Raw genomic sequence first — 24,301 nt, forward strand, 5'->3', positions numbered from 1 at the left:
GACAGAGAGATCCACAGCAGATGCGCAACTTTTTAATTTTATTTCGTATGACACAGGGAATGTACATGTTTTAAAAGTTTAATACTGATAGGGTAGTAGGTCTAAAGTGATCATGACAGATGGTTGCGTCACAGCCTGAGGGATTCTTCCCTGTCGGCTGTATGAAGGAGAAACTAAAGGAGGCGGATGATGGCAAAACAAAACATGCTTTCCCCTGCATTTCTCACACCGAATGCATCATTTTTCACTCCCTCCTCAAATGACCTCAATGCCCCCCCCCCTCCCAAACCAGAATTCAAGTACATAGAAGTCACAAGGGGAATACAGATTTATGTAATTTCACATAGAAGGTGCCCTGTGACAAGAGTCTGTTTCTGTTGATTGATGGCCACTGTAAGTTGGCTTCCATATACCAGGCTGTAGGAAATGGATACGCCATCGCTGAAAATGGGAGGACGTGTGAGATGACTGCATAAGAGGGGGGGCAAGTGAGAGACACAGGAGCTCAGTCTGCAACGGGATACTGCTTTGATTTCGCATCCCAAATATCTGAGTGTGACGCATGGTGCACACTGAAATGTTCAGTTCAAAGAGGGATTCTTCAAACATGCCAGAAATGAACGAATCGATAGAGAGGGGGGTGTGGGGAGGAGGGGGACTTTTTAGGTCAAGGTCATCATTCAGAGAGGATGACAGAACACTGATATATATGTGCAGCTCTTGAAATGATTGAGTTAAGACGCTATTTCTGTTCTGTCGGCTGCAGGATTTAGTCAAAAGTTATGAACTGTTTGATAAAAACTTGGTGGTAAAAATGGGGCACGACCCAGTGACGAACCAATTACACCATGGTGCCAATCCACATCCAGCATCCAGTGAGTCGGGCTATTTTCAGTACGTTTGATCACTTTCTTCAAAAGAAAAGGCAGATTTATCCCATGACAAGACAAGAATATCAATATGGTTCAATCCAGACCCAGATAAAAACACTTTCTGTTTGTAATAGTTATTTCTTTCTCTTCTCTATATTATGAGAGCAATGAAAAATTCTCTCGAGGCTTGTTTGGCCTTGGCGGAGGTATGTGAGCTAATGATTAGACTCCCATTACTGGTTATTCTTATTGGCCGACGATGTGAGACTATGAATGTAATGCAGCTCTTGCTCTCTTCACTCTCCCTGCAAATTGATCAATTACATTCATTGATTATTGATCATCTCACATCCCGAGGCTCCCCTGATGGGACCCTGGGGGCACAGCTTGACCCGCCCCTCCACATAAAAAAAGGCTGTATAAATATGCATCGCTGTTGCTAAGTGACTGCCTTGAAAAGCCCGGAAAATGTCAATTCCTTACCCCTCATCAGGATCAGCCTGTGTTTACGCCCCTCCCTGCGTCAGAAACACACACACACACACACACACACGTCTAAATGACTCGCTGATAATCTGGGACACGTTCCCGACGGAGGACCACGGCCCTCCAAGCCTTCCCGGGGGTCTTGAGGGTGCAGGGTTTGTGGCGTGAACATGTCGAGCGTGTAATTTCCTCGCTTTCCCCTCCGAGGCCGTCGACAGCAATTTCCCCCAAACCTGAACCGAGGAGAAGCGAGATGGAAATGAACGGGAAATAATTAACACGTGGCGTATAATATAAAAATACATTTACGGCATTAACAGCTCAGGCGGCTCAACTACGACACAAGAAAAGCTCAGGGTTTCACTTTAGCCTGACGACAACATAAACAGGCTCATTACATCACAAAAATCATGTAAAGTGTCTTCGTTTACAAAGTTTATGTTCCGCACGGATTAACAAAGTACTCGGGTAAGAATAGTGCAAATTGTGAACTCTCTTAAAACACAAACGCTCCTTCTTTGGCCAACTCCCACACACTTCATTTACATTAAACACATCTTGCATATTTTTGACGGCGGTACGTGACGACTGTGGAAACAAGATGAAGGTACTGCTGGCAGCCCAGGCGTAAAAAGGTATTTAACCTTAAGTCTGTTGTACAAAAAATGAATGACGGTGTGCAGGTTCAGTGTATTGTAAACAGATTGTCCTTCAGTGAGAAAGATGATGCAGCAGAAGCAGCAGCAGAAGCAGCAGCAGCAGCAGGCCCATGAAGCTTTCAACACAAATATTTCATCGACCCGGATCCAGGGCCTTTTATATGAATGCAAAGAGATCAAACGGCAATAGTCATAGGGTTGAAATCAGCCGGACGCTTATGTTCTGCTTTGAAATGTGTCACGTTCAACTTCAACAGTCTTTGTTTTGCAAAATGCTTCCAATGAATCCTACCTGGACAAAAAACCATGGAGAGAATGTTCTGGAGATCTTTGAGGAAAACACGTGTGTGTGTGTGTGTGAAAATAGCATTTCCTCTCTGCGATGTTGAAACGAACCCCGTCATTCCTCCACGCCCGTCCCGGCCGTAAAGTCGAGGGCTCTTTGAAAACTCTCTTATCGATTAGGGGTCCTGTGTAAACTGGGCAGGGTCCTTGAGAGAGGATGGGAATGTGAGCGGCGGCAGTAATAGATGATGCTGTCGTGCGGATGCGATGAGACGGGGGGGGACAACAGAGGCAGCGGAGAGACGAGGGAGACGAAGATGGAATGCAGATCAAGATGAGAAGGTGTGAGGGAAGGGGGGAATGAGGGCAGAGGACTGGAGAGACAAACGAGGGGAAGAAACTGAAAACCACAAAGTGCAAACAAGCTCCTGCCAGTCGGTGCTGGTGCCTGCGTAACCAGGACAACCAAGACCAGTTTCCATCAGCTTGTACCTGCTCAGCTGACACAACTCAAAACACAAAGAATCCTGCCTGTCGCCTCTCGAAGGCGTCGAGTATAACGCCGCTGTTATCGTCAGCGACCGCGGTGACAGTCGCCGGCCGAAAGAGCTGACCGGACACTTTGCCGGGTAGACGGATCTGTGGTTACCGCCGGCTGTGACACGCTTGCAAACCACCCGCGGTTTTGTTTCTGCCACTTCCCACAAAGCTCACGTGTTGTGTTTGATTAAAAACTTGACGCCGGGCACGAGGCCTCAGCCCTGTTGGTCGTGACGCAGGCTTTCTTTCCTCCATCCTCTATCCTGCTGTGGGAGCTTTTCACAAACTCCATTAAACCACCAGAAAACTCAATCCCAGCTTGGACTCGCTGCACTAAATCTTCTTATGTCTTCGGAGAACAATAAGGTCTAAAAGTCAACGACCCGGACGATTGGAACAGAACAAACCCGGGCCCGGCTTGTCATCCCCAATAGAGATTCTCCAGAGGTGCTTGAAATGGTCTCATGAATTGATTATGAATGGCTGGTGCGCCTCGATAAAGCAAAAAAAAAGGCTATAACAGTACGTCCATCCTAAAATAGGACACGGCTCCAGCCTGACAAAGACCCAGTAGAAGTCTCATCTAACACACTGAGCGTCCGGTTGAACAGAACAGACACTAAGAGGGGAGATCAGTAGTGAGGCTGCTACAGTTATCCGTTAAAGTCTTTTGGCACTGGCACGACACATTGCTACTAACAGCTGCAACAGTGTTATTATTGCTATTTACATGAGAACAAAGGGAACAAATGAGATGGAAATGTATATTTGTGCTCTCATGCTGTAACTGGAACTGGAACTGGACCTCTTACGCTCCGTTAAGGGTTCCTATAGGGTGGCGCAATGAAACTTTGCCAACTCTTGCGCAATCACACCCGAGACTTTACCCCGCCTGGTTTCGCTTCCCGTTTTTGTGCCGTTCACCTTCGACCTCCATCTCACCCGCGAGCCTCTGGGGACTCGGCGCTGAGGTAGCGTCATCCAGCGCCCTGCTGGCTCTGACCTCTAACCGGGAAATGTATTCGGTGTCGCCGATGGCAAAAATTCTTCACAGCTCGACTTTTGGATTTGTGATCCATCGTTTTGTTATTAAAGATACCAGGGCGTTTCTTTTTGTCATGGGAGTCACAGGCGGCCTAGCGTTTCACATCAGGTCGGGAACCCAAACCTAACAGCAGCTTTTCATACAACAATTAGTCCAACTGTTGGGGTACAAATAAATAAGTAATAATCAAGAGGAAGACAGCGAGGGGTCCTAGATGGAGCTCTCGTCAGGCTGGATGTCCAGCTGTGTGTGTTTCCTTTTCTCCAGGATCCTGTTGAGCTCCTCGGTGAAGGAGTGGTAGAGCGGTGAGATCCCGTCAGGATCCGCCTGCCTCAGCAGCACGTAGCTGTTCCCGTTCATCTTGCGCAGCACGCTGGGCAGAGTGGCCGACAGCCCGTTGGCGTAGTCCATGTTGGGCAGCGGAGGCGGCATGGGGAGAGGAGGGGCCGGAGGAGGCGTCGTACTCGGGGACATCTCGTCGTCCTCACCCGCGATGATCTGGAAGAAGCTGTCCCCCAGGTCGTCCAGGGTGGGTATGGAGGTGGAGCGGCGTCCGTGGCGACCCTGGCGGCCGTTGCAGTGGCTGGAAATGGTTGCGAGTTCAAACTGGGAGCTCCTCTTTCCCTCCCCCAGGATCTGCAGGCCCTGGTGGGAGAACTTGCGGTCTCGGGTTCGTCGGGTGCAGAAGCTGACGTAAAGCAGCACCACGGTCAACACCAGGCACAGCCCTCCGAGGACAGCCACCAAGGAGATGTACATGGCCTCCATGTGTCTGTAGGTCTGGAATTCCGGGCCTGCGGGCACCGGGGCAGGGGGAGAGGGCAGAGGCTGCTCAGTGGGGCTATCTGTGGAGAAAGCGGTCGGGCTGGACACGGCAGTGGGGTCAGACGAAGGCGTGGGCTCCTCTGTGAAATATAAGTCCGTGTGAACCCTCACTGTGTACAAGTAAACCAGGACGGAGACGGCATTCTCAACGGCGAAGCAGCGGTAGGAGCCGCTCTGCTGGGCACGAGCCCCGATGATGAGGAGGCCATCTGTGCCGATGCGGTAGCCCGAATTCAGGCCGTATCCCTGGAGTTCTCGGCCGTTTAGCGTCCAGCGCGGCGACGCCAGGTTGGAGCGGAGTTCACACTGCAGCAGCACGTCGTCCCCCGACATCACGGAACGCTTGCGGTGGACCACTGAGGGACGGGAAGCAAAGGACGAGAGACACAGTGAGACAACGGAACGGTAGTTGAATAAGTAACAGGAGAGGGAAAGAGAGGACACGAAGCATTACTCATCACAACTCATAAGGCATTTTAAATGGAGCGAGCCCTGCAGTGCGACCCGGGTGACCAGCTGACCTGCTTTAAGAGAGGGACTGAATAAAATGTGCACGCAGCAAGATTGGAGGAACAAACAGCCTTTTTAAATCCCTTAATGGCTGCTAAACGCTTCAGTTTTCATGCAGAGCAAAGAGGAGATAGGAGCAGGAATGTTACAATCTCCCTGCAGCAGTGTGTGTGTGTGTGTGTGTGTCTGTGTGTGTGTGAAACATACCATTTCCCGTGTTGTTCTTGCAACCCCTCGTCCCCCTCAGGATGTCCTGGGTGAGGTTTGACCTGAAACATGGCAGAATTCCGTCAGCGGTTGAAATAAGGACGACGAGGATGAAGAAAAGGATGATATCATTGATTGTGCGGCTGCCGGGGCCAGTATTGAAACCCTGCCAAAGCCGTTCTCTTGTCTTTATCCCCCCCCCGTCTCTGCTGGCCAAATAACTCCATCCTTTGAGGAAAAAAAATCTCAAATAATCTCTTGCTTTCAAAGAGGAAATCGATGGGCTGGGATATTAAAGGAGGAAGTGTATTATGTTCCATTATTCATTTAGCATCTAATTCCTTTATTTCTCTCTCCAAACCACAGCGCGGATCCACAGGAGAAGGCTGCGGTCACGGAGATTAAGATGTCTGCTACTCGCTCATGCGGAGCGAATCCCGAGCGAGTACCAAAAGGGTTGACTGATAAGTTCTGAGCCCGGCATAGAAAGCTCTCCCTCCCTCACATGTGGAAGTTCTTTTGTTTTTCTCAAAGTAATCTCCTTCCCAGCGATCCACACAGGGATCATATTCTGTATCCTGAGGGAGGGGAGGGGGCCAAAGGAGGTGAGCAGGGTGGGGTGGCAACTGTACATCGTAACGGATCCTTGACTGACCCTGGAACTAAACTCAATTATAAATTACAAAGGCGAAAGATGGAGGTGAAACTGCAGAGGAGGCGACACACAATGAAGGAGCCACGTAACATTTAACTGACCTGGCAACAATCTGCTCCCTGTCTGCCAAATCTTAGTTAATCCTCATACGCTGCGTCCACTCTGCGTGTGGGTGTGTGTGTGGGTGTGTGTGTGTGTGGGTGTGTGAACAAACGTCTGTCAGTCGCCATCTGTGTACTTGCTAAAACACCAATGACATTTCCCCCCTCACCTGTGCGGACGTGAGGATATTTCCACACACACTCTTCCATCCCAGGCGCAGAAGGGGTCCCTGGCGAACACGCAGTCGTAACAGGAAGTGTATCTCTTACAGGCGGACATGGGTACCTGGACGACCCCGGAGTGGGAGCCGACATAGATACTCTGCTGTAAGACAAAAGGATATCATAGACGTATTAGGTGACAATTATAGAAGTGACTGTAGGAGGCAGGTTTTGTCTTTCTTTCAAGTCCAAAACGCACAAAAATGTCACTGTAAACCTGCAAAACTTAAGCTTCTGTTTGCGATGAATGCGACAGATCAGATATGAGTCGATTCCAACTATTTATCTTTTGAAATTGAATTGAAATTTGAAAGCTAACTCAATAGAAACGTTTCAATACTGTTTCAATAATGTGCGATTATCGACTTATTGTATTTCACGTGAGGGAGGATATTATCACATTTAATTCACATAATACACTCTAAATCCATTAAATTGCAAATCTGAAGCCTTCCTTGTCCTTCCTGCTTGCCGCTCTCATTTCTGCTGTATTTGCATATTTATCTCACAGCCTACAAAGCCTCAAAATTTAAAAAAAAAGCATGTGTTGTACATTTTTCCCTGTTTGATTAATTATGATTCATTATCATCTGCCTGTATTATACGCTGCTTATTAATGAATTCGCCTCGGGAAGGAACTCCCATTGACTGCTAATTTGCCTCACACCCAAACGCGAGAGGCAATCAGAAGTCAAAAGTATTAACTTCTCATTTACTCTTATTAGTCGTGATTGAGAAATGTAAAACGAGGAGGCGTTGGAATCCGTATTCTGTTCTTGTTTGTGTGAAAGTATTGAATACAATGATTTACATACCAGAGCTGGGGATAAGACCAGGCTCTCTATAGGCTGCGGCGAATCAAACAACTGCAACTCCTCTATAATATGCATCTCCCTATTAATTTCCACGGCCCTGTGCAACCAGCCGTCATCTGTAAGAAAGGATAGAACAATATTGTAAAGGTCTTTGGAAAGGATTCATTGATTTGACACAAACATTTTACTTGGAACTTACCGGTTCCTAAAAACAGCACGGTGTAAATGTTTCCATCCAGCGCCGGCACCTTGTGTACGGCTATCTTGACGTAGTTGACGCTCCTCTTGAACATGAGAGGGCGAGCCCCTATCGGGTGCACCTGGCTCGCCATCAGCGGGTGCCTCCTGGCAAAGGTGAGGACGTTGTCTGGGAGGTCTCGGGAGGAGTTGATGCCCTGCGACCTGTGCAGATCTGTGATACACTTTGATGGGATAGAGAGAGAGAGAGAGAGAGAGAGAGAGAGAGAGAGAGATTAGTGTTGCTCATATACAGAGAGAAGAAACTAAAGAGAAGGAACTTACAGATCCCGGTCTCGGCTCTGGAACTTTCCCTGTGTATTCCCTCCATTTGGAGTCCTGCACCTCCATGTACGGCCCGTTGAATGCTTTCTGCACATCGGAGAAGGCGTACTGGCAGATAGCAGATGCTTTGATATTCTTCCTGAAAGATAATACCCGACCCCCCACCCCACAAGACACGCACAGAGGACAGGATTAATGATTCAACGCTGAATCAACACACGGCGGTTATTATCTGGGGAGCAACTGCCACCCGGATCTGATTTCAAACACATCACAGAGCGTAAGAAGCCTCTGACATAACAGAATGGAAACATAAATAAGATCAGAGCCACCGGGTAAATATTCACTGAAAACTGGGGGAAAAGAGTGGAGTTATCGTTTTGACGCTCATTTCTTCCTCTTTGGATCTTGAAAGGACACGTGGGAGTGTCGTCACTGACAGGTGTGTGATTCCCTTTTTATCTCCGCTCGACTGCACTCTGGGCAGCTACTCCCATCCGCTGCGTAGGGGAGTATTTGTTTTGGAATGTTCTCTTCAGCCACATGTGGAGTAATGAAATACTCCTCGGCGGTGAGTCATAAATAAAAAAACGGCCCCATTTGTGTTTTTTTTTTTAGATGAGCGCCCATGAAAGGAAAGGTTTGTCAGGCATGAGTTGGAAGGTGGGAACCAGGTGAGACCCTTTACTTTGAGCCCTAAAGGTGAGATCAGTAATAGGGGGGGAAAACATCTGAGTCACATTCTTAAAGCCATTGTCAGCCTTCAAAACCATTCAAGGGGAGAAAAATGAGATGGAGGTGAAACCACAATCTGCCCTCAAAAATGGTGAGCGCCGTTGCTCAAGGGCTTAGTCACTCTCACACACCTGAGTTTAACACATACTGATGGCTACTACTCACACAGGTGTAAGAGGAAAGAGAGAAGGAACAGATTTCCCTCATCCTCTCACTAAAACAGATCCACTTCCATCTCCACATAATGTTCATTTCTAATGCGATGTATCACAGAATGAAATGGATTAAACCCACAGCTGTTTGGGCTCATTAGTCTCTGTGGCTTGATTCTGAAGTTGACAGCGAAGTTTAATCAGTTGGCACAACGGCAGGCTTAATACTGAACTCCAACACCGCTCCTTCTGCACGTTAACATGATTTCAGCTGAGGGTTTTCTGTCTGTCTCTCACTCTTCTCTGTCTTTCCCGAGTCTGCTAACTGCTGATCTGCTTTGACCACCGACTACCTGCGTCACCCCTCATTTGACTCATCATCTGGTTGGTTATTGATCCCCGTCTGCCCTTTTTGGAGTTGTTTACAATATCCTGCACTGTGAATATATCTGATTATGTAACTAAAGTCTGATTTTGAATAACTTTGGATAGTACAACTCATAGCCACATAGAACTTTCTTTCCTTTCATCCTGCTACACTGCTGCTGCTGCAGTATTCACTGTTCAAGGTCCATCCAAAGGAACAGAAACTGTAAGAAACCTGATAAAAGGTCTGCAGAGCCACAGAATCAGGTTTCTTCAGCTGCAATCTAGCTTGGTTAACCCGGTTTTTCTAAAAAATGTTATCCTAAAAACAGTAACTGGGTTTCACGTTTGCATAAATGTTTCAGAAATAAGGTTAATGCACCAAAGTGGGGAGTAATCAGATTGCTTAAGTGGATGTAAACACTGTTTCCCAAGAGAGAGAGCTTTTTGCTCACTCTAAGTGATTTGAGCAAGTGTTTCCGCTGAAAACCTTCAAACAGAACGAACAATAGGTGAGAGATATTGCCCCTCGTTTAGTATAAAATCAGAATATGTAATCTCTTACCATTCCAGGCCGAAGATGCCGTAGAAAATTGTATTCTGAGCGTCTCGTTCCTGCAGGGCGAAGACACTGCGAAGGATATTCAGGTGGAGCTCGTAGTCGGGGACGGAACACAAAATTCGGGCTTTCAGGAAGGTGGTCCACTTTCTCTGCAGGGTCCTCTGGCCACCCCAGTCTCCCTGCAGACAGACAGACAGACAGACGGGACAGCCAATGCATGACTTGACATATTGTGGTAGATTCACACAAATGTTCACATTCATATACAAGCCACAAAGTAAAGGTCATTCATCAATACACATACATCTAGATAAAGATGACAAAATGAGAAATACGCATAGCTTTACCCACATGTATAGAGGGGAGAGGAGGAGGAGGGGACAGGGAGGAAGAGGAGGGTAGGAGATGCAGTCTTATGAAAGCAGAGCCGAATGTTAGTGTTCCTGCTCTTACTGTGCCTACTTTAGCACATTTGCTCTAATTGCATTTTCGGCAGCACCGGGAGGGGAAAAGCTGCAGGAAATCTCTCCAACCAGACAAAAAAACAAAAAAAAACAAAAACTATTTAGCACACCTCATTCGGGAGAGAGGAAACCAGAGACTGGAGTTGGTTTGTCTGAATTAAAGTGCTTCATCATTCTTCCTATTTATGCCTTTTGGCTGACAGCTGTCATTCATCAAAACACTGTCTGGTATTTGCTTCGGCCCAGACTATTACATAACAGGCAAAGCAACGTAAATCAATGTATAACTTGTAAAGACGGTGCACTTTCATCAATAATATACATTTTTCGGTCTGCAGACAAACGTGTCGCATCTTAAAGTTCAGCCTTTTCACAGAATGGAACCCGCGGGAGAGAAACAGCAGAGAGGTCAGTGAGGCAGAAGATAAATGTTACAGAGGAAATGATTATTCTTATATTTATGGAAATGGATATCAGGTTATTATGGTAAAGAGCGCAGCAGAGTATTTGGAATGCACCGATAGATTCCTCTCCATGTCAATCATAACACAGCAGGGGTCATTGGACTGTCATGTCGTAGCTCCGAGGGGATAAGAAGTCAAGCGGAGCGGCGTGGAGACGTGCCTGAGGGGGGAAAAGAGCCCATGACGAAATGATGAAGACGAGCCTAAAACCCAAGCCAAGGCTATTTAGGTCGGTTTGTTGCCAGACGAGTATCGAGTCCGAGGTCATAGCAGATAAATGCACAAATTGCTATTCAATCCCTGTATGCATGACGGCAAACAAGCGGCTGCCACGTCTTTATTTAAAGGTCGAATGTTGGTCAGTGGTCAGAATTCCCCAGGAGTGCTGACCTGTGAGACGGCAGTAAAGAAATTCAGATCGATAATGAATTCTCTTTAGGTCGGAGCAAAAGTGAAACCTTCAGTGACATGAAGGAAATGTTACTTTTCTCATTATTGTGTCGCGTCCTGGATTTTATGCTGAAAGGCCCTGTTGTCATGCCGTCGCCGCCGCCACCTGCTCTGTAAAAATAGGTCATTACTGAGGAAGAAGATGTGATTTGGCAGTGACGTGAAAAGCAGAAGAGATACAACTAGTTAGGCAGCTCAGAAATGGCACATCCTCACTCGTCTCTGGCCACTCTCTGTTTGAATCTGCCTCTAGCCAGCACAGTGTGTGTGTGTCAATGTGTGTGTGTGTCAGAGCCGGGGCCCAGCGCAGCATCTGCATGCGTCGCCCTGGCCTAGTTCAGACTTAGAGTTATTACATTCTGTACGTCTCTGACATCTGAGATGAACAGAGCCGTGCAGACCTTATTTCTAGAGACGACTACTTTTGGAAGGAGAGCAAAAATGGAGAGAACGTTCTAGCCTTCAAAAGACTCTAGGTGGCGTTTCTTCCAGAGTCCTAACAACAAATTCCTATCCCAAAAACAAGGTCTTCCTCATTTAAATCCCTCTTCGGTTTGGTAAACATTGAGATGAGTAGTTGTGATTGCTGATAGGTTAAGCTCCAAGGTCACGTCAACTCCATTTTGTGAAGTGATGTAAATGTTTTGCAGAAGTTTACATGGAGTCTTTGCATGATACAACCAACTAATGAATGGCACACCAGAGACGACGGCACATGGAGGCCCTGTGAGCGTAGAAGATTGAATGCTGGGTTTAAATAATGCAACTGTGAACACGACAAGCCGGGGAGAGAAAGGGAGATGGAGAGAGAGAGAGAGAGAGAGAGAGAGAGAGAGAGAGAGAGAGAGAGAGAGAGAGAGAGAGAGAGAGAGAGACTTCATCATTTCTAGGGACGGTTCCTGGGCCTGCTGTCGAGACCAGAGAAGCTGATCGCAAGTGAAATGAGGTGAGAGGAGAAGTAAGGAGGAGGAGGAGGAGGAGGAGGAGGAGGAGGAGGAGGAGGAGGAATATGAAGAGATTATAATAAAGGGATGTTTGCAGTTGGAGGTGGCAGCTGTGTAGTTTGCCTGGTAACAGAAGCACAGTGTGAAGCCCCTGAGAGATGAAACTACCATTTAACATCAAACTAACTGCTGGTTCATTCTGGGGTGAAACCGTGAGAAGAGGAGGGTGGCAGCTTGTAAACAAGAAGGCGCAGGGATCTATTTAAGCAGCTCATTGGGTGTCACACGCCCTTTCTCTGACCTTGCAGACTCGGGCCACCCTGGCCACCTTGGTCTGGCTGGGGTAGACCATCTGCTCCTGGCTCTTCTCCGTGAAGAAGAAGTAAATCTTGTCATCGTCACCGACAGAGCTGTTGACGCTCTCCTTCAGCAGCACTGAGCTCACAAAGTCCGCCTCTGTACACACACGACCAGACAACAAGACAGACACACACACACACACGCCCAAACCAGACCTATAAGCAACAAGAGCAAGAACTGTCTCCTTGGAAACCAGATACTAGATGGAGCTTTCAAGTATAATTGCATCACCACATCTAAGCCGGTTAGCATTTTTATACAATTTAGAGCTCGTGATGAGATTTTAACCATTACATAAGTGATTTTAGGAGCCGACAGCTTTTTACAGCGCAGCACTTGATAAGATCAAACAACCCAACATGCCGGAGCGATAAAACGTCAGCTATTTCTCTACATATCTGAAAATTCCCTTCCGTCTTTGTCTACGTACCCAGAAGCCACCGGGTGGGAGCTTCCTCTGTCCTGAGCGTGGGGAACGGGAAGTTCCTGCGTACATCCGGCGAGCTGCGGAACTCGTACTGAGAGGCGGTGAACATCTCACCATCTGATTGAGAGATTGAAGAGAGAGAGAGAGAGATTGAAGAGAGTGGGCCGGCCGATTGAGCAGAGGAGGTTTCGGAGGAACGTCTGTATGTATTTATACGTGTGATGATGTCAAACCTCTTACCTACGAGGAGGCCTGTGTATCCCTTGGCTGGGTCGTAGGGGCAACGCTCCCTGCCTTCGTCGAAGCCCGAGGAGAAGCTGAAGCGCTCCGCCTCCTTACAGAAGGAAGAGCGGCGACGATCAATAACACACTTCACCTCGCGGGTTTATGAGCTCAAAGTTCAAACACGGGCGATCTTACTATATAAGCACAGAGAGGCCTGAAGGCGTTGGTTCCACACACGTAGAGGTGAGTCTCGTTGTAGCGTTGCAGGAAGCGGATGTGATTGTAACACTCTGTCTGCAGGGAACAGGGAGCAAAGGTAATTACTCCAACCCATGATAAGAGAACATACAGTAGACCAATCAGTCCACTTCCCTTCACCTACACTCTACTTCTGACAAGGACCAGATGTCATTTCTGCCACTATAATTAATGTGTCAACGCTTTTTCCTGGTCAGTGGAAAGCGGAATCAGGAGGAAATTAGATTTTTCAACAATCCAAAAGCAATTTCGCACATCCAAATGCAGAACGGACTTCTCTAATAATCGCCCACTGGAGACAATAAACGCAACACATTCTAAACAAAGGTTTGTGAGAGGGAGAAATGTGTGAGACGGCTGCGGTGGCGGCGTCGGTACCTGATTGTCCCTGCCTTTGCTGAGACACTGCTTCTTCTGTTCGGGGGAGGCGTGCCAATCAATCTGCAAACAAAACGGGGGCGGTAAAGAGCTGAACGATGAAGATGAAGACGCAGGGAGCACGCAAGGGACAGATAGAGAGCGAGACAGAGGGGAGAGCGAGTGGAGGACTTCATTTTCTGACGCCAGCGTATTTAATCCAATATCCATAAACCAGAAAGGAACAGAATGGGATTTGTCCCATCTGCTTTAAGGCTATTATTAGTTTGACCTCCTTTAAGATGTAAGAAATGGGAGAAAGCTGTACGGTACTGTAACAGTAGCAGAACCATAACAAAACAGAACACTTGCGGCATCTGGGGACTCACTGTAGGGTTTCCAGCGGCGGTGATGTCAGTGGTGTTGAGCGCATACAAGACCCCTCGGCCCCCCACGTACAGCAGGCCGGCCTCTTCCTCCAGGAGCAGGGTGCTGTAGTTCTGGGAGGAGCCTTCGAAACGCCGCACGCCCAGCAGACCTACAAACGCACAGCGCACCAGCAATCGTTACGAGCAGATTTCACCCAGATTTTACGAGGACAAATCGGACAAAAATGCAAATGATGCCCTGATTCGTATTTTACAATTGCTTTTATTACATTATTTACTATATTATTACCCAATTTCTTCACTTTTACTGATCCGCTAGACCTCCCAGCTTCTGTTTCCATCAGAAATAAAAATGAATAGGAGAACAAATTGACTGCGACAAGTGTGCAGGCCCTCGCGACAGAGCAAATCGATTGGTGGGAGACGAATATAGCTTCTCTTTTTATTAATGGGAGCCGGGGTGGACTACCATCGATTCATTACGGGAGGGAGGAGGAGGAGGAGGAGGAGAGGAATGGAGAGAGTGAGACGGACAGAGAGGGAAAACAGAGACAAAGTGGTCGAGCGGCAATTAAGGCGCCCGTCTGACTCGCATTGCTTTGCGGAACGTCGTAAATCTATCCCGCAGTCCTCTAACAACACCTTTTTGCTCCTGTCGTCACTTTGTCTTCGGGCCTGTCACATTTGTTTTACACGGCTTTCCGCCTTCATCGAACTGTTGCGGGCCACTGTAAACGTCCCACTGCACTGCCAATAACGCTGAGGAAGATCTTTGTCCCCATTTACTGTGTGATGGTGATGCGGTGGCAGAGCTGCTGATGTGATCTGGCAGTACTGGGGCAACATTTATGCTGAATGCTCTTAAATATGCCGGAGCTGTGCCTACGTGTCCCCACGTTCTCTACACTGCTCCCAGCGATCACTGCTGCAACATCAACCCACATACATGGATGACTTCTTCAGCTCACACAGGCACATTCACATCTGTCAACACTGGGGATTCTCAGATTAGGATGAAGAACATATTCCACAACCTATATGCTATCAACAATGAGGCCGTGCTAATAAGTATTACACAAAAAGAGGATCAACTATAACTTCCTGTTCTCGTGTAGGAGGAGGAGGAGTTGCACAACATTCATAACTGCAAAATATGAGGTGAACGATACAGAAACAGATACAGATATCATTTTGAAACAAGGAATCCAGGGGACGTTGACTTTTGCTTCTTTGACGCTTGAGGACTTGAAGTGTCATGAGTCAAAAAACTAAACTGCACGTGATGACACTTTTTGGATCGGGACCCAAACCACAAACTGGTGACTTTGTTCCTTGAGAACTTCATCACGCTCATTGATGAATACATTAATGAAGACTATGAAATACTGGAAACGCGACTAAGACAAAAGACAGGTGTGTTTGTTAAGGATCTGGTTGCCGTTAGTGCTGTCGAACCACTTAAAGGGAACCTCCCACCTGAGACAGCTGAGTGGCAACCGTGTTTATATTCAACACACAAGGAGTCAAACAGACACAAAGCACTTTCATCCAGGGTTTGAATCTACTGTTTACAGCACGGCGACTACAACCTCTGCTATCTCCTTCATCGCTGATACAAGTGTTAGTAATACTGATGCCAACAATGATCAGTCAGGTCAGGGAAGGACAACAACAACACTCCCGGTGTGTTTGAGCTCGTGCAAACTGTCCTGGGGTCGCCTTAGATCACATGCAGGGTTTTGTCTTTCTCACATGACCGGCTGCCCGTCTCTCTGTCACATGGACACGGTGAGTTATGACAATACGGTGACATTGTTGCTCCAGCCCGGACTCTCCCAAAGGCCGGTATCTGAGTCAGTCCTCGCAGCTCGTGTCTGTCACCGCCCGCCGCCCACCACCTTCCTTCCTTCCTCCCTCCCCGCCTTTGATGCATGACAGTCAGCCAAACCGCCGGGTACCCTCACACCGGTCAGTAATTGGGTTATTATCATGCTGTGTCTGTCATATCTGTCAGATATAATTACACACGCTAAGAATGACACAGCAGATACTCGCGGCCCGACGATGGGAGGGAATCCGCCGTGAATAATCGCAGGCAAACTTCGTGTGAATACAGTAAATAAATTGGACCGGAGTTGAAAAAAGCTTCTACAATCACATGCCTTGTGAACAGAAATAGTTTTATAGCTCCGAGCAGAAGACGCTTGTTTCTTTCAGAGTCGCTGAAGCTGAAGCTCTCAGATGTTAATACAACTGAAATGCCAACGTTACATTTCCCGTGTCACTAATCTCTTCAAGCGTACTGAAAGAGACAAACAAACATAACCATAATGTGTAGTGACAGGACGCAAAAAGGTTTACAAGGAATATGATCTATTTAGAAGGAATTTGATAACCGTGACATGTTAAATAAATAATAATAAAGCCTGCAATATATCCATCACACTCTAACTTAACCGAAGTCTCATTTATTTATGGTTATTGTTCCAAGCTGTCCAGATAATACTACTATAATGATTCTGGTCAGTGTAGCTGTAGCTGTGTGGTTGAAGTGCAAAGCAGGTCAGTGTAGGTGTGCTCTTCTTCTGCATGTATGTTCAGTAAAAGCTACAAGTGTCATAGAAACCTTTGTGTGACCGTCGACTATTATTTGTGAGAGGCAGCCAGGCGCAGATATGAGTGAGCAATGAGCAACAAAGTAAAAGGTCAGGACACGCCGGGGGGGATCAATAGGAATGGGTGGGCTTCGGCATTGAGGGGGTGGCAGGCAGGCACACAGCAGGGCATCATCTCTGATACACACACACACACCTACTAAAGACATAGAATACACTACGCCGACCCTGTTCATTGAAAAGCAACCAAAGGAGAGGGTGAGAGAAAGAAAGGTAGACAGACAAAAACAGGCTCACACAGGCGCCCACGCACAGAAATGCAGAAGTGACAAACATAGTCCTCCTCACGAGAATGTTGCATATTCACAGAGATCGCGCATGAAGTAAGAGTTATGCAAACACAATAGCAGCCCAAGGCGATGTGAAGGGCTCCGCTATTCATGAGTCATCAGAGAGCGCGCGTGTGCGTGTGTGTTTGGGCCTTGGGTTCAATCTTATAAAAATAGTGGCTAAAGGACACGACGAGCACAGCGCTGGTGAGGAGGACTGCGGTGACGAACAAAATGTCCCTGGGCCCCCAGGCGACAGAGGCAGAACGACCTTGGGTCTTGGATGTGTGTTGCTCTGTGCGAGAAGCTCCTCTGCCTCGTTGGCACAGAGCCGCAAACACACAGCGCAACACCATCTCTCTCTATGTTTGGTGACAGCAGACAAGGACTTATAAAAGCAGACAAATGATGCTCAGTTTGGACGCCGTCGCACGAGCACAAAATCAATCGAAACCCTCTTCAAAACAAAAGTGCCTGCAGCGTGGAAGAAAGAAAGGAAGAAAGAAGAAAAGCTGGTCGAATTTATCCCCTCTAATGTTGGACTTGAACAAAGAACAAATACAAAGATTGTTCAAATCACTGAAAGCTGGATTCATTGATTTCCTGGCGACGGTCCAGCTGTGCTTTAACCGCCATTTTGTTTCCGTATTTGTTTACCAATTTCAGCCCGTCCTCTGTTGTATTACAATATGAATACGGAACAGAAGGCAGGTAGTGGAACAGTGGACAACGTGGACCAACCTTTCCCTGAGGCACCTGTGTTGCATGTACACGTACAGACACACACACACACACACACACACACACACACACATGCAGACTGTACCTTGTGCTTTGCTGCAAAATCAACAAGGAGAATCAACAAAGCACTGAGGTGTGCCAAAAAGTTCTCAGGCCACTGGCTTGTGTCTGTTTACTGTTGCCATCATGTACACACAATTTGCGTGTGTGTGTGTGTTTGCGTTGACATTGACACGTATAGAATGTTAGAGCTCATAGCTGGATGAGGGTGAGAGGTCACATCGCACGTCGACCCTCCATCTTTCTTATGCGGGAGAGAAAAACAATCGCTGCCGGTGACTCAGAGGATTTGAGGACTGTGTGTGTTGTGTGTTTGCCAGAAGAAGCGAACGTGAGCCGTCACAGGTGGCCAATCCCCATCATCGCCTTCATGTAATCCTCCATGTGGGGTCCAAGATCTGAGCAAATCCACTGTGTGTTTGTGTACGTCTTACTGCAGTCAATGCAACCAACGTGTGACTTCCTGTGTGATTCACTGATCACTCATGAGGCCCTGAGCATGAGACACACACACACACACACACACACACACACACACACACACACACACACACACACACACACACACACAAGTGCACAGAGACATGAGGGAAACAAGTCCAAACAAATAGTGCCAAGTGATGAAGAGCAGGTTTGTGTCCTGCTGAGTGAAAATGCAGAAATACGCAGATTACATCCTCACCATCCATCAACCGGGAGAGAAAACTATCTACTGTCTAATAATAGCACAGTAAATACGCTGTACAGTATATATACGCTTTGTTTGTGAGTGGATGTACTCACAACTCATGTATGAATGTGTAGGCGGTTTCAGTCAATGTTTGATTTGTTTTATAGTCTCATAGTGTCTTGTTTTATGGACAGTATTGTTAAGTACATTATATACAGTGAAGTTCTGTGTGTTGTTTTGTTTTGTGTAGAAGATATCGTTATTGTAGTGTGCAAAATACGGTTTCGATTTCATTTTTACAATTTAGAATACAGATTTTGAAAGCTGTGTCACAGTGAAGGCACAGTGTTATTTTTACCACTAGATTTATGATGAAATACCCTTTGCTGCTCTTGTGTCAGAGGTAAAACTTTCGTGGGACTTTGCTCATCCGCAGAGACAACAGATTGAGATGAAAGACAGCCAAGACTTTCATGTAGGACACAAAAGCTTAACACACCGGTCCCAGCGGTGGTTCAGGTCTCAGTAGATGCTATATAATAAGTGAGTCGTCGAGCGGAGAATCAGAATCACACAGTAACGGATCACAGCATCAAACGTGTCTCAGAAGTCCAATTCGTGCTTTTGTCACCGAAGAAAAGTCACCACGGAGAGCGAAACGTGTCTGTCAATGCTGAAAGAACGGTTATAAAACAGGCACTAGGCGCAAACTGAGTGGAAACAACGTCTGGGTTGCTGGAATGAACAACTACAGTCATCAGATTAATGTAGAGGAACAAAACATAGATTTCCCTTTGAAATGAAGTGGACGAATCAGTAAGTGCACTTAAATCATAATGGACAAAGAAAACTGCTCATACAGATGGCATATACAATGGTTGATTGATAAGTTCTGAGCCTTTAGTTCCTTAGGTGGTCTACCTCAACCGGGCTCAGTTTCCAGTTGTGCCCAAGGGTTTGTGAGTTATACAGGACGGACACTGGACAAATTGCTATTCTTGATCGTGGCTTTAAAACTAGTTCATCTGACAACTTATCCTCCATCTGCATCAAGCTGACAGGAATACATGACTCCCAGCACCACTTACATCATCTGAACTTGTCATAGCAACAACATCCATGTAACAGCGCATGAATATTTCAGGCGTGTATTACTTCAGGTCTGGTTGAGAGGAAGACGAAGACACCGCAGGCTCGAGTTCAAAAGCACAGGAAAAGGCAAAAGAGTCATAAATGATGACACGGACACAAACGATATTTCAACAACTGGTCAGATTTGCTACAAAAAGGCACACATAATTGGATTGCTGAAAATGATTTGCGACGTGTCCTTTCTGATCCCTCTCTTATAAATCAGGCTTCTCCCTCGTTCTGCACGCCCTCGCTCTCCCACTCACACATGCCATCTGTAAAGCATACTGTAAATTAATGAGCGCCCCCTCACCCGCCGATGAAATATATTATAAATCCTCCAACAGAGTCCAGCGCAATTACTGGCGGGTGGGTACACTCTAAGCCAGCTACACCCACCTCCATCCCCATCTCCGCTGAGTCCACTCAAGCGCCCGGCCGATGTGTCATTACTTCGAAAGTGGAGCTCAGCACTCTCCATCCCCTCTCCCAGTGACATGAGGCTCCATAGAGAAAGTGAAACAGGGGGTGCGTAGGTGCAGATTCTACATATGACAAAGTTTTTTGAAAGCGCACTACCTAGACCTGCTGCCTGTGCATGAACAGGAGGACGGACACACACACACACACATATGCAGGCACATGTAGTCTCACAAGTCCGCTGTTGGCTAGAATGTAGGTCAAGGACGACGTTCCACGAGGGCAAAGAGAAAAATAAGATCCGTGCTGACAGACCGACTTTGGCTGCAGCAGAGAAAAGTGCCCACAGTAAGCAGAGTGTGTGTGTGTGACTTAGAATCAGAGTGGGATTATTGGGATGTATAAATAAATAGCCAGGGGCAATAACAATCGCAACACTCTGGAGAGCCTTTATGACATTGCGCCGGAGAGAGAGAGAGAGCGAGCCGGGCTCGCAGAGGAGCCGGCCCCTCGTCACTCCAACCCCTCCACCCGGTAATAACACTCTGAGGGACTGGAGAGGGGCGGAGAGGAGGTACGGCACAGCCATCCTATCACTCTGCCGGTACCGGAGTTCCCTTCTCTCTGCAGCTGCGGCGCTTGTCTCTGCCGCAGTGATGTGAAGCGAGGAAAAAGAGGAGGAGGAGGAGGAGGAGGAGGAGGGAAAGGTGAGCAAGTGAGGGACACGAGGTGGGAGGGAGGCAAAGGTGCTGAAGATGTGTTGCCGAAATACACCTAAACCAGCAATATATAGAGAGATTTATATATACACTAATCGGGTTTACAATGCAGTTGTTTCATATGAGGGGCCTCTGCTCTATTGTTTCATTAAAGGTGTTTGCTGAGCCGAGTGATCTAGGACAGGGCTTGAGAGAGGCGATTAATAACTCAGAGGAAGAGGGAGCTGTCTTTAGGGCCAACTTCAAAACTGTGCCACTTATTTAAAGGGGAAGAGGGGGGTGGAGGAGCATCGGCATCAAATAAGGGCAAGACGGTGTGTGTGTGTGTGTGTAGAGGAACGGGCACATCTGTAAGCTTACTTTGGGAGAAGATAGTGGTCCTGGGGGCGACGTCCAGGTCCAGGGATGGGCTGAAGGGGAAGGCCCACAGCTGTGAGAGCCTGGCCGGGAGCATCAGGGGCAGCAGCAGCAGGAGGAACCGGACGGATCTCTGGACTCCCATATTTAACGCCGGAGACCTGGTCCAATTTCAGCCCGCGTTGCACTCAATCTGTTATGCGCACACAAAATCTAATCGTGTGAAACGTCTGTGTATTCTCCGTGGGTCCCGGCAGCAAACAGCAGCAGGATATCAGATCATTCTCCAGCTGCAAGCACACACTCTGCACAAAAAGGAAAAAAAGAAGACATGGCTCAGCATACAAAACTGGAGGCTGCTGTTTCAGTTGAAATTTGGGTTTTGGAAGACGTGTATCAATAAGGCATAATGGGTAAAAAACGACTTGCCTACATGAGCTGACAAGTACTTGCTGCTATCACATCGCCCCTCTCAGATTATATTACCCAAAAGAATGTGCAAGGTCATGTTACATAAAAGACAATTAAAAAGATTTGGGAGGGAAATAACATGACCAGTGTGATACTTTGACACAGAACTCTAGCTCATAATTAGACGTGTGCACAGTGGAGCTCTATGATGGATAATCTGGTGATTAGGCACTGTGCCATCAGAACAATCTTCGCCTGAATGCCCATTTTCTTATGTTGGCACGGATCAAAAGGTCAACTCTGTGAATCCTGCCCTGCCGCAGGGTGGCACGGGAGATTTCCCAGTTTAATCTCTGTGGCTGCTGCTGCTAATCACTCTCAGCGTGAAGCACAATGAGGCTAATGGCCTCTGTGTTAGCAGTACGTGTTCCGCATCGAAGCCATCCTATGACATGACAAAGTGGCTGATCTAAGGGACAGATTTAAAGTTGCGATGGAAGCGACTCCTCGTATATGCAGAGTAACAAACGCGTTCCCAAAGTTTGCTTAAGCCGGCTTTGTGCAGAACTCATGCACCCAAAACAGCCCACATGATACAAACCACATAGACGGCACTTGGGCCAACAGAGCAACAATTTGTTTGCGTATTCTCATAACCATGGTCAGAAAACCTTTAGAAATTTGCTTAAATGCCTCACCCCGTGTCTGATTACAAGACAGGCTATATTCTTTATACATTCTGGCGTCAACAACGTCATCAGGTGAGTCACAAATGTTTTAGACAACAAAAGCACATGGTAAACACACTGTTGTTGCATAGGAGCTGTTGAATACATGGTGTTGCTCAGTGTTGAAAGCCTGGAAACCCTAGGGGAAAGGCAAACACATCTGCCATGGCAGTGGCACGATCAACACGTCAGGCATGGAAGGAGCGATCGAACAAACAGCAGGCTGCCTCTGAAATACGCTTTATTTAACAAAGAGAATCCATTTCTTCCTGTTCATTGACCTGTAGGGCCAAAGTTTACAACAGAGTGTCTGCCATCTTTTATGCAAAAACTGAAAACTAAATCTCTGCCCACTCCAGTACGCTCCAGAAATACAGATATGACTCATCACTATAGTCTTCAGAATCTGAAGGGGAAGTATTATGCAGAGCGTCACAACACTGTTACCCAATATGCTCATCTGTCAGACAGGATAGAGTGATTTGCTTGATATCTACTCTGACAGCTCTGCAGACAAATCAATGAATTACAATGAGATCCTGTTTGTATTTCCTCTTACTTCCAGAACCAATACCCGAGTCAGTACAGAACATGAGCAAGGTAAACAGCTGCTGAGGGCCCCCCCAGCCCCAGCCCCCATGGGGACCCCAGTCAGCCTCATTATAAACCCTTATGAAATGCTTTGTTAACTCTTTCAATGATCTTGCCTTTATCTTTGATTGGATTATTATCATGTTAACGTCATCAACCTGTAAATGTGTGATACATATCCTGCCTGTCCTTAGTCAATGGGAGGTGAGTCAGAGTTTCAACACAAATGAAGAGATTACCTCACATTCAATGCAAATATACACAATTCTGATCAAAGTTACAGCTCTGAAAGGATCATTCATGATATCATCCATGCCAAATTAAAAGCATGCACACTCTGTACCTTAGCACCTGTTTTGAAATTAAAGTTGGGCAACTAACCCACCTACACCCCCCCCTCCCCCTTTCTCTCTCTCTCTCCCGCACACACACGCAAAGAGCAGCGTGTCCATTTGTCTTTGTCCTCTAGTCCATTTACCTCAATTCTTCCCCAAACTTTTTTTTTCTCTTCTAAGTTCGACTACTTAAAGTGCTTTATTCGTAATTCTATAACCTCACATATCTAACCTATGACTAACATATTGTAACCGATAAACAGCCAGGTATAATACTTACGAGGATTCGGCACAATCATAGATATTTATTATGGATCCATTTTGCTGTTATCATGAAAATGCAACCTTATCTAACTCCATTCCCCGGGAGGTTAAACTGAACTTTTTCGAGCAAAAACCTTTGATCCGCAATGATCTCGCGTTGGTCCACCCATGTGCACCTGTCCGACCTGGACTGCAGCACCGACAGCGCAAAACAAAACACACTCTTTCTACGCCTTGATCTGGTTACAGACGAAGGTTTAAATGGTGTATGGCGAGGAAAAGTGTAGAAGGGAACAACAAGGCTCCAAGGTGGCGAGGAAGAGAGACTCACCTGCTTGTTTTGTGGAGTCTACAAAAGCCAACAATCCTCCGGATCGTCCTCTGCGCGGTGATCAGCCAAGCTCCTCTGCGCAGATACTGCTCACACACACTGACACACTCTCTCCCTCCCTCTTTCCCTCCCTCTCCCTCTCTCTATCTCTCTCCCTCCCTCCCCCTGTGTCTCTCTCTCTCACACACACACATGTGCACGCGGGCACACACGTTTTTCCAAATAAATACATATTTTCCTCAATATTCACATTCAACCCCTCTGAGTTGAAGCTGACAGTTTTATAGCATATGTCACCTTTATCGCATATATTGTGTAAAATGTAAGAAGCAGTGATAAATACAATACGATCATAGTATTTCAATATTTACAAACACAGAAAGACTATAACCAAGGCCGTAGATGATTATGGCTGCTATATTACAGTGACGTTTATTAAATAAATAAATGAATATATAAATTGAAAGAGCATACGCCACTAGTGCCACAAATAGTTAATTACTGCCCCCTGCTGGAGGAGATAAAGAAATGCATGACTGTCCCCCTCCTGGTAGAGATACGGGAACACGTGAAAGTGTTTCATGGCTGCCCCCTGCTGGATGAAACATGGAAAGACAAGGAGAAAGAGAAATAGACAGAGGTTATATCGTCATGTTAACAATGCTTAAGGTGTATATTATTTCATTTTCACAGGTAATTTGT

At 46.8% G+C, this 24,301-nt stretch overlaps 1 protein-coding gene across 2 annotated transcripts; it reads right to left on the reverse strand.

Moving 5' to 3' along the window:
* Nucleotides 1-17: 17 nt before the first annotated feature.
* sema4gb (sema domain, immunoglobulin domain (Ig), transmembrane domain (TM) and short cytoplasmic domain, (semaphorin) 4Gb) lies at nucleotides 18-23,693 on the reverse strand. Of its 2 annotated transcripts, none has more exons than XM_076151672.1 (15): nucleotides 23,600-23,693; nucleotides 20,943-21,244; nucleotides 13,898-14,046; nucleotides 13,530-13,592; nucleotides 13,089-13,187; nucleotides 12,909-13,002; nucleotides 12,672-12,785; nucleotides 12,183-12,337; nucleotides 9,563-9,738; nucleotides 7,745-7,883; nucleotides 7,422-7,644; nucleotides 7,223-7,338; nucleotides 6,356-6,507; nucleotides 5,430-5,491; nucleotides 18-5,068 (listed from the first exon to the last, which is right to left on the reverse strand). In XM_076151672.1, exons 2-15 carry the CDS (start codon nucleotides 21,082-21,084, stop codon nucleotides 4,098-4,100), a joined length of 2,655 nt encoding a protein of 884 aa, XP_076007787.1. In that variant the 5' UTR covers nucleotides 21,085-21,244; nucleotides 23,600-23,693; the 3' UTR covers nucleotides 18-4,097. The 2 variants fall into 2 exon arrangements, with proteins under 2 accessions (XP_076007787.1, XP_076007786.1); XM_076151671.1 differs by having other exon boundaries at nucleotides 6,356-6,510.
* Between the last annotated feature and the right edge of the window lie 608 nt (nucleotides 23,694-24,301).

Source organism: Genypterus blacodes, unplaced genomic scaffold, assembly GCF_046128005.1.
Source record: "Genypterus blacodes isolate CSIRO-AG114 ecotype Tasmania unplaced genomic scaffold, CSIRO-AGI_Gbla_v1 ptg000055l_1, whole genome shotgun sequence".
NCBI classification, from domain to species: domain Eukaryota; kingdom Metazoa; phylum Chordata; class Actinopteri; order Ophidiiformes; family Ophidiidae; genus Genypterus; species Genypterus blacodes.

Bases quoted from the DNA above. Each gene is read 5' to 3' on its own strand.
- sema4gb (XM_076151671.1), bottom strand. From the start codon at position 21,084: ATGGGAGTCCAGAGATCCGTCCGGTTCCTCCTGCTGCTGCTGCCCCTG. The intron at 13,593-13,897 runs GTGAGTCCCCAG...TTTTGTTTGCAG, and splicing joins CCGCCGCTGGAAACCCTACA to ATTGATTGGCACGCCTCCCC. The intron at 6,511-7,222 runs GTATGTAAATCA...TTTGTCTTACAG, and splicing joins TGGTCTTATCCCCAGCTCTG to CAGAGTATCTATGTCGGCTC.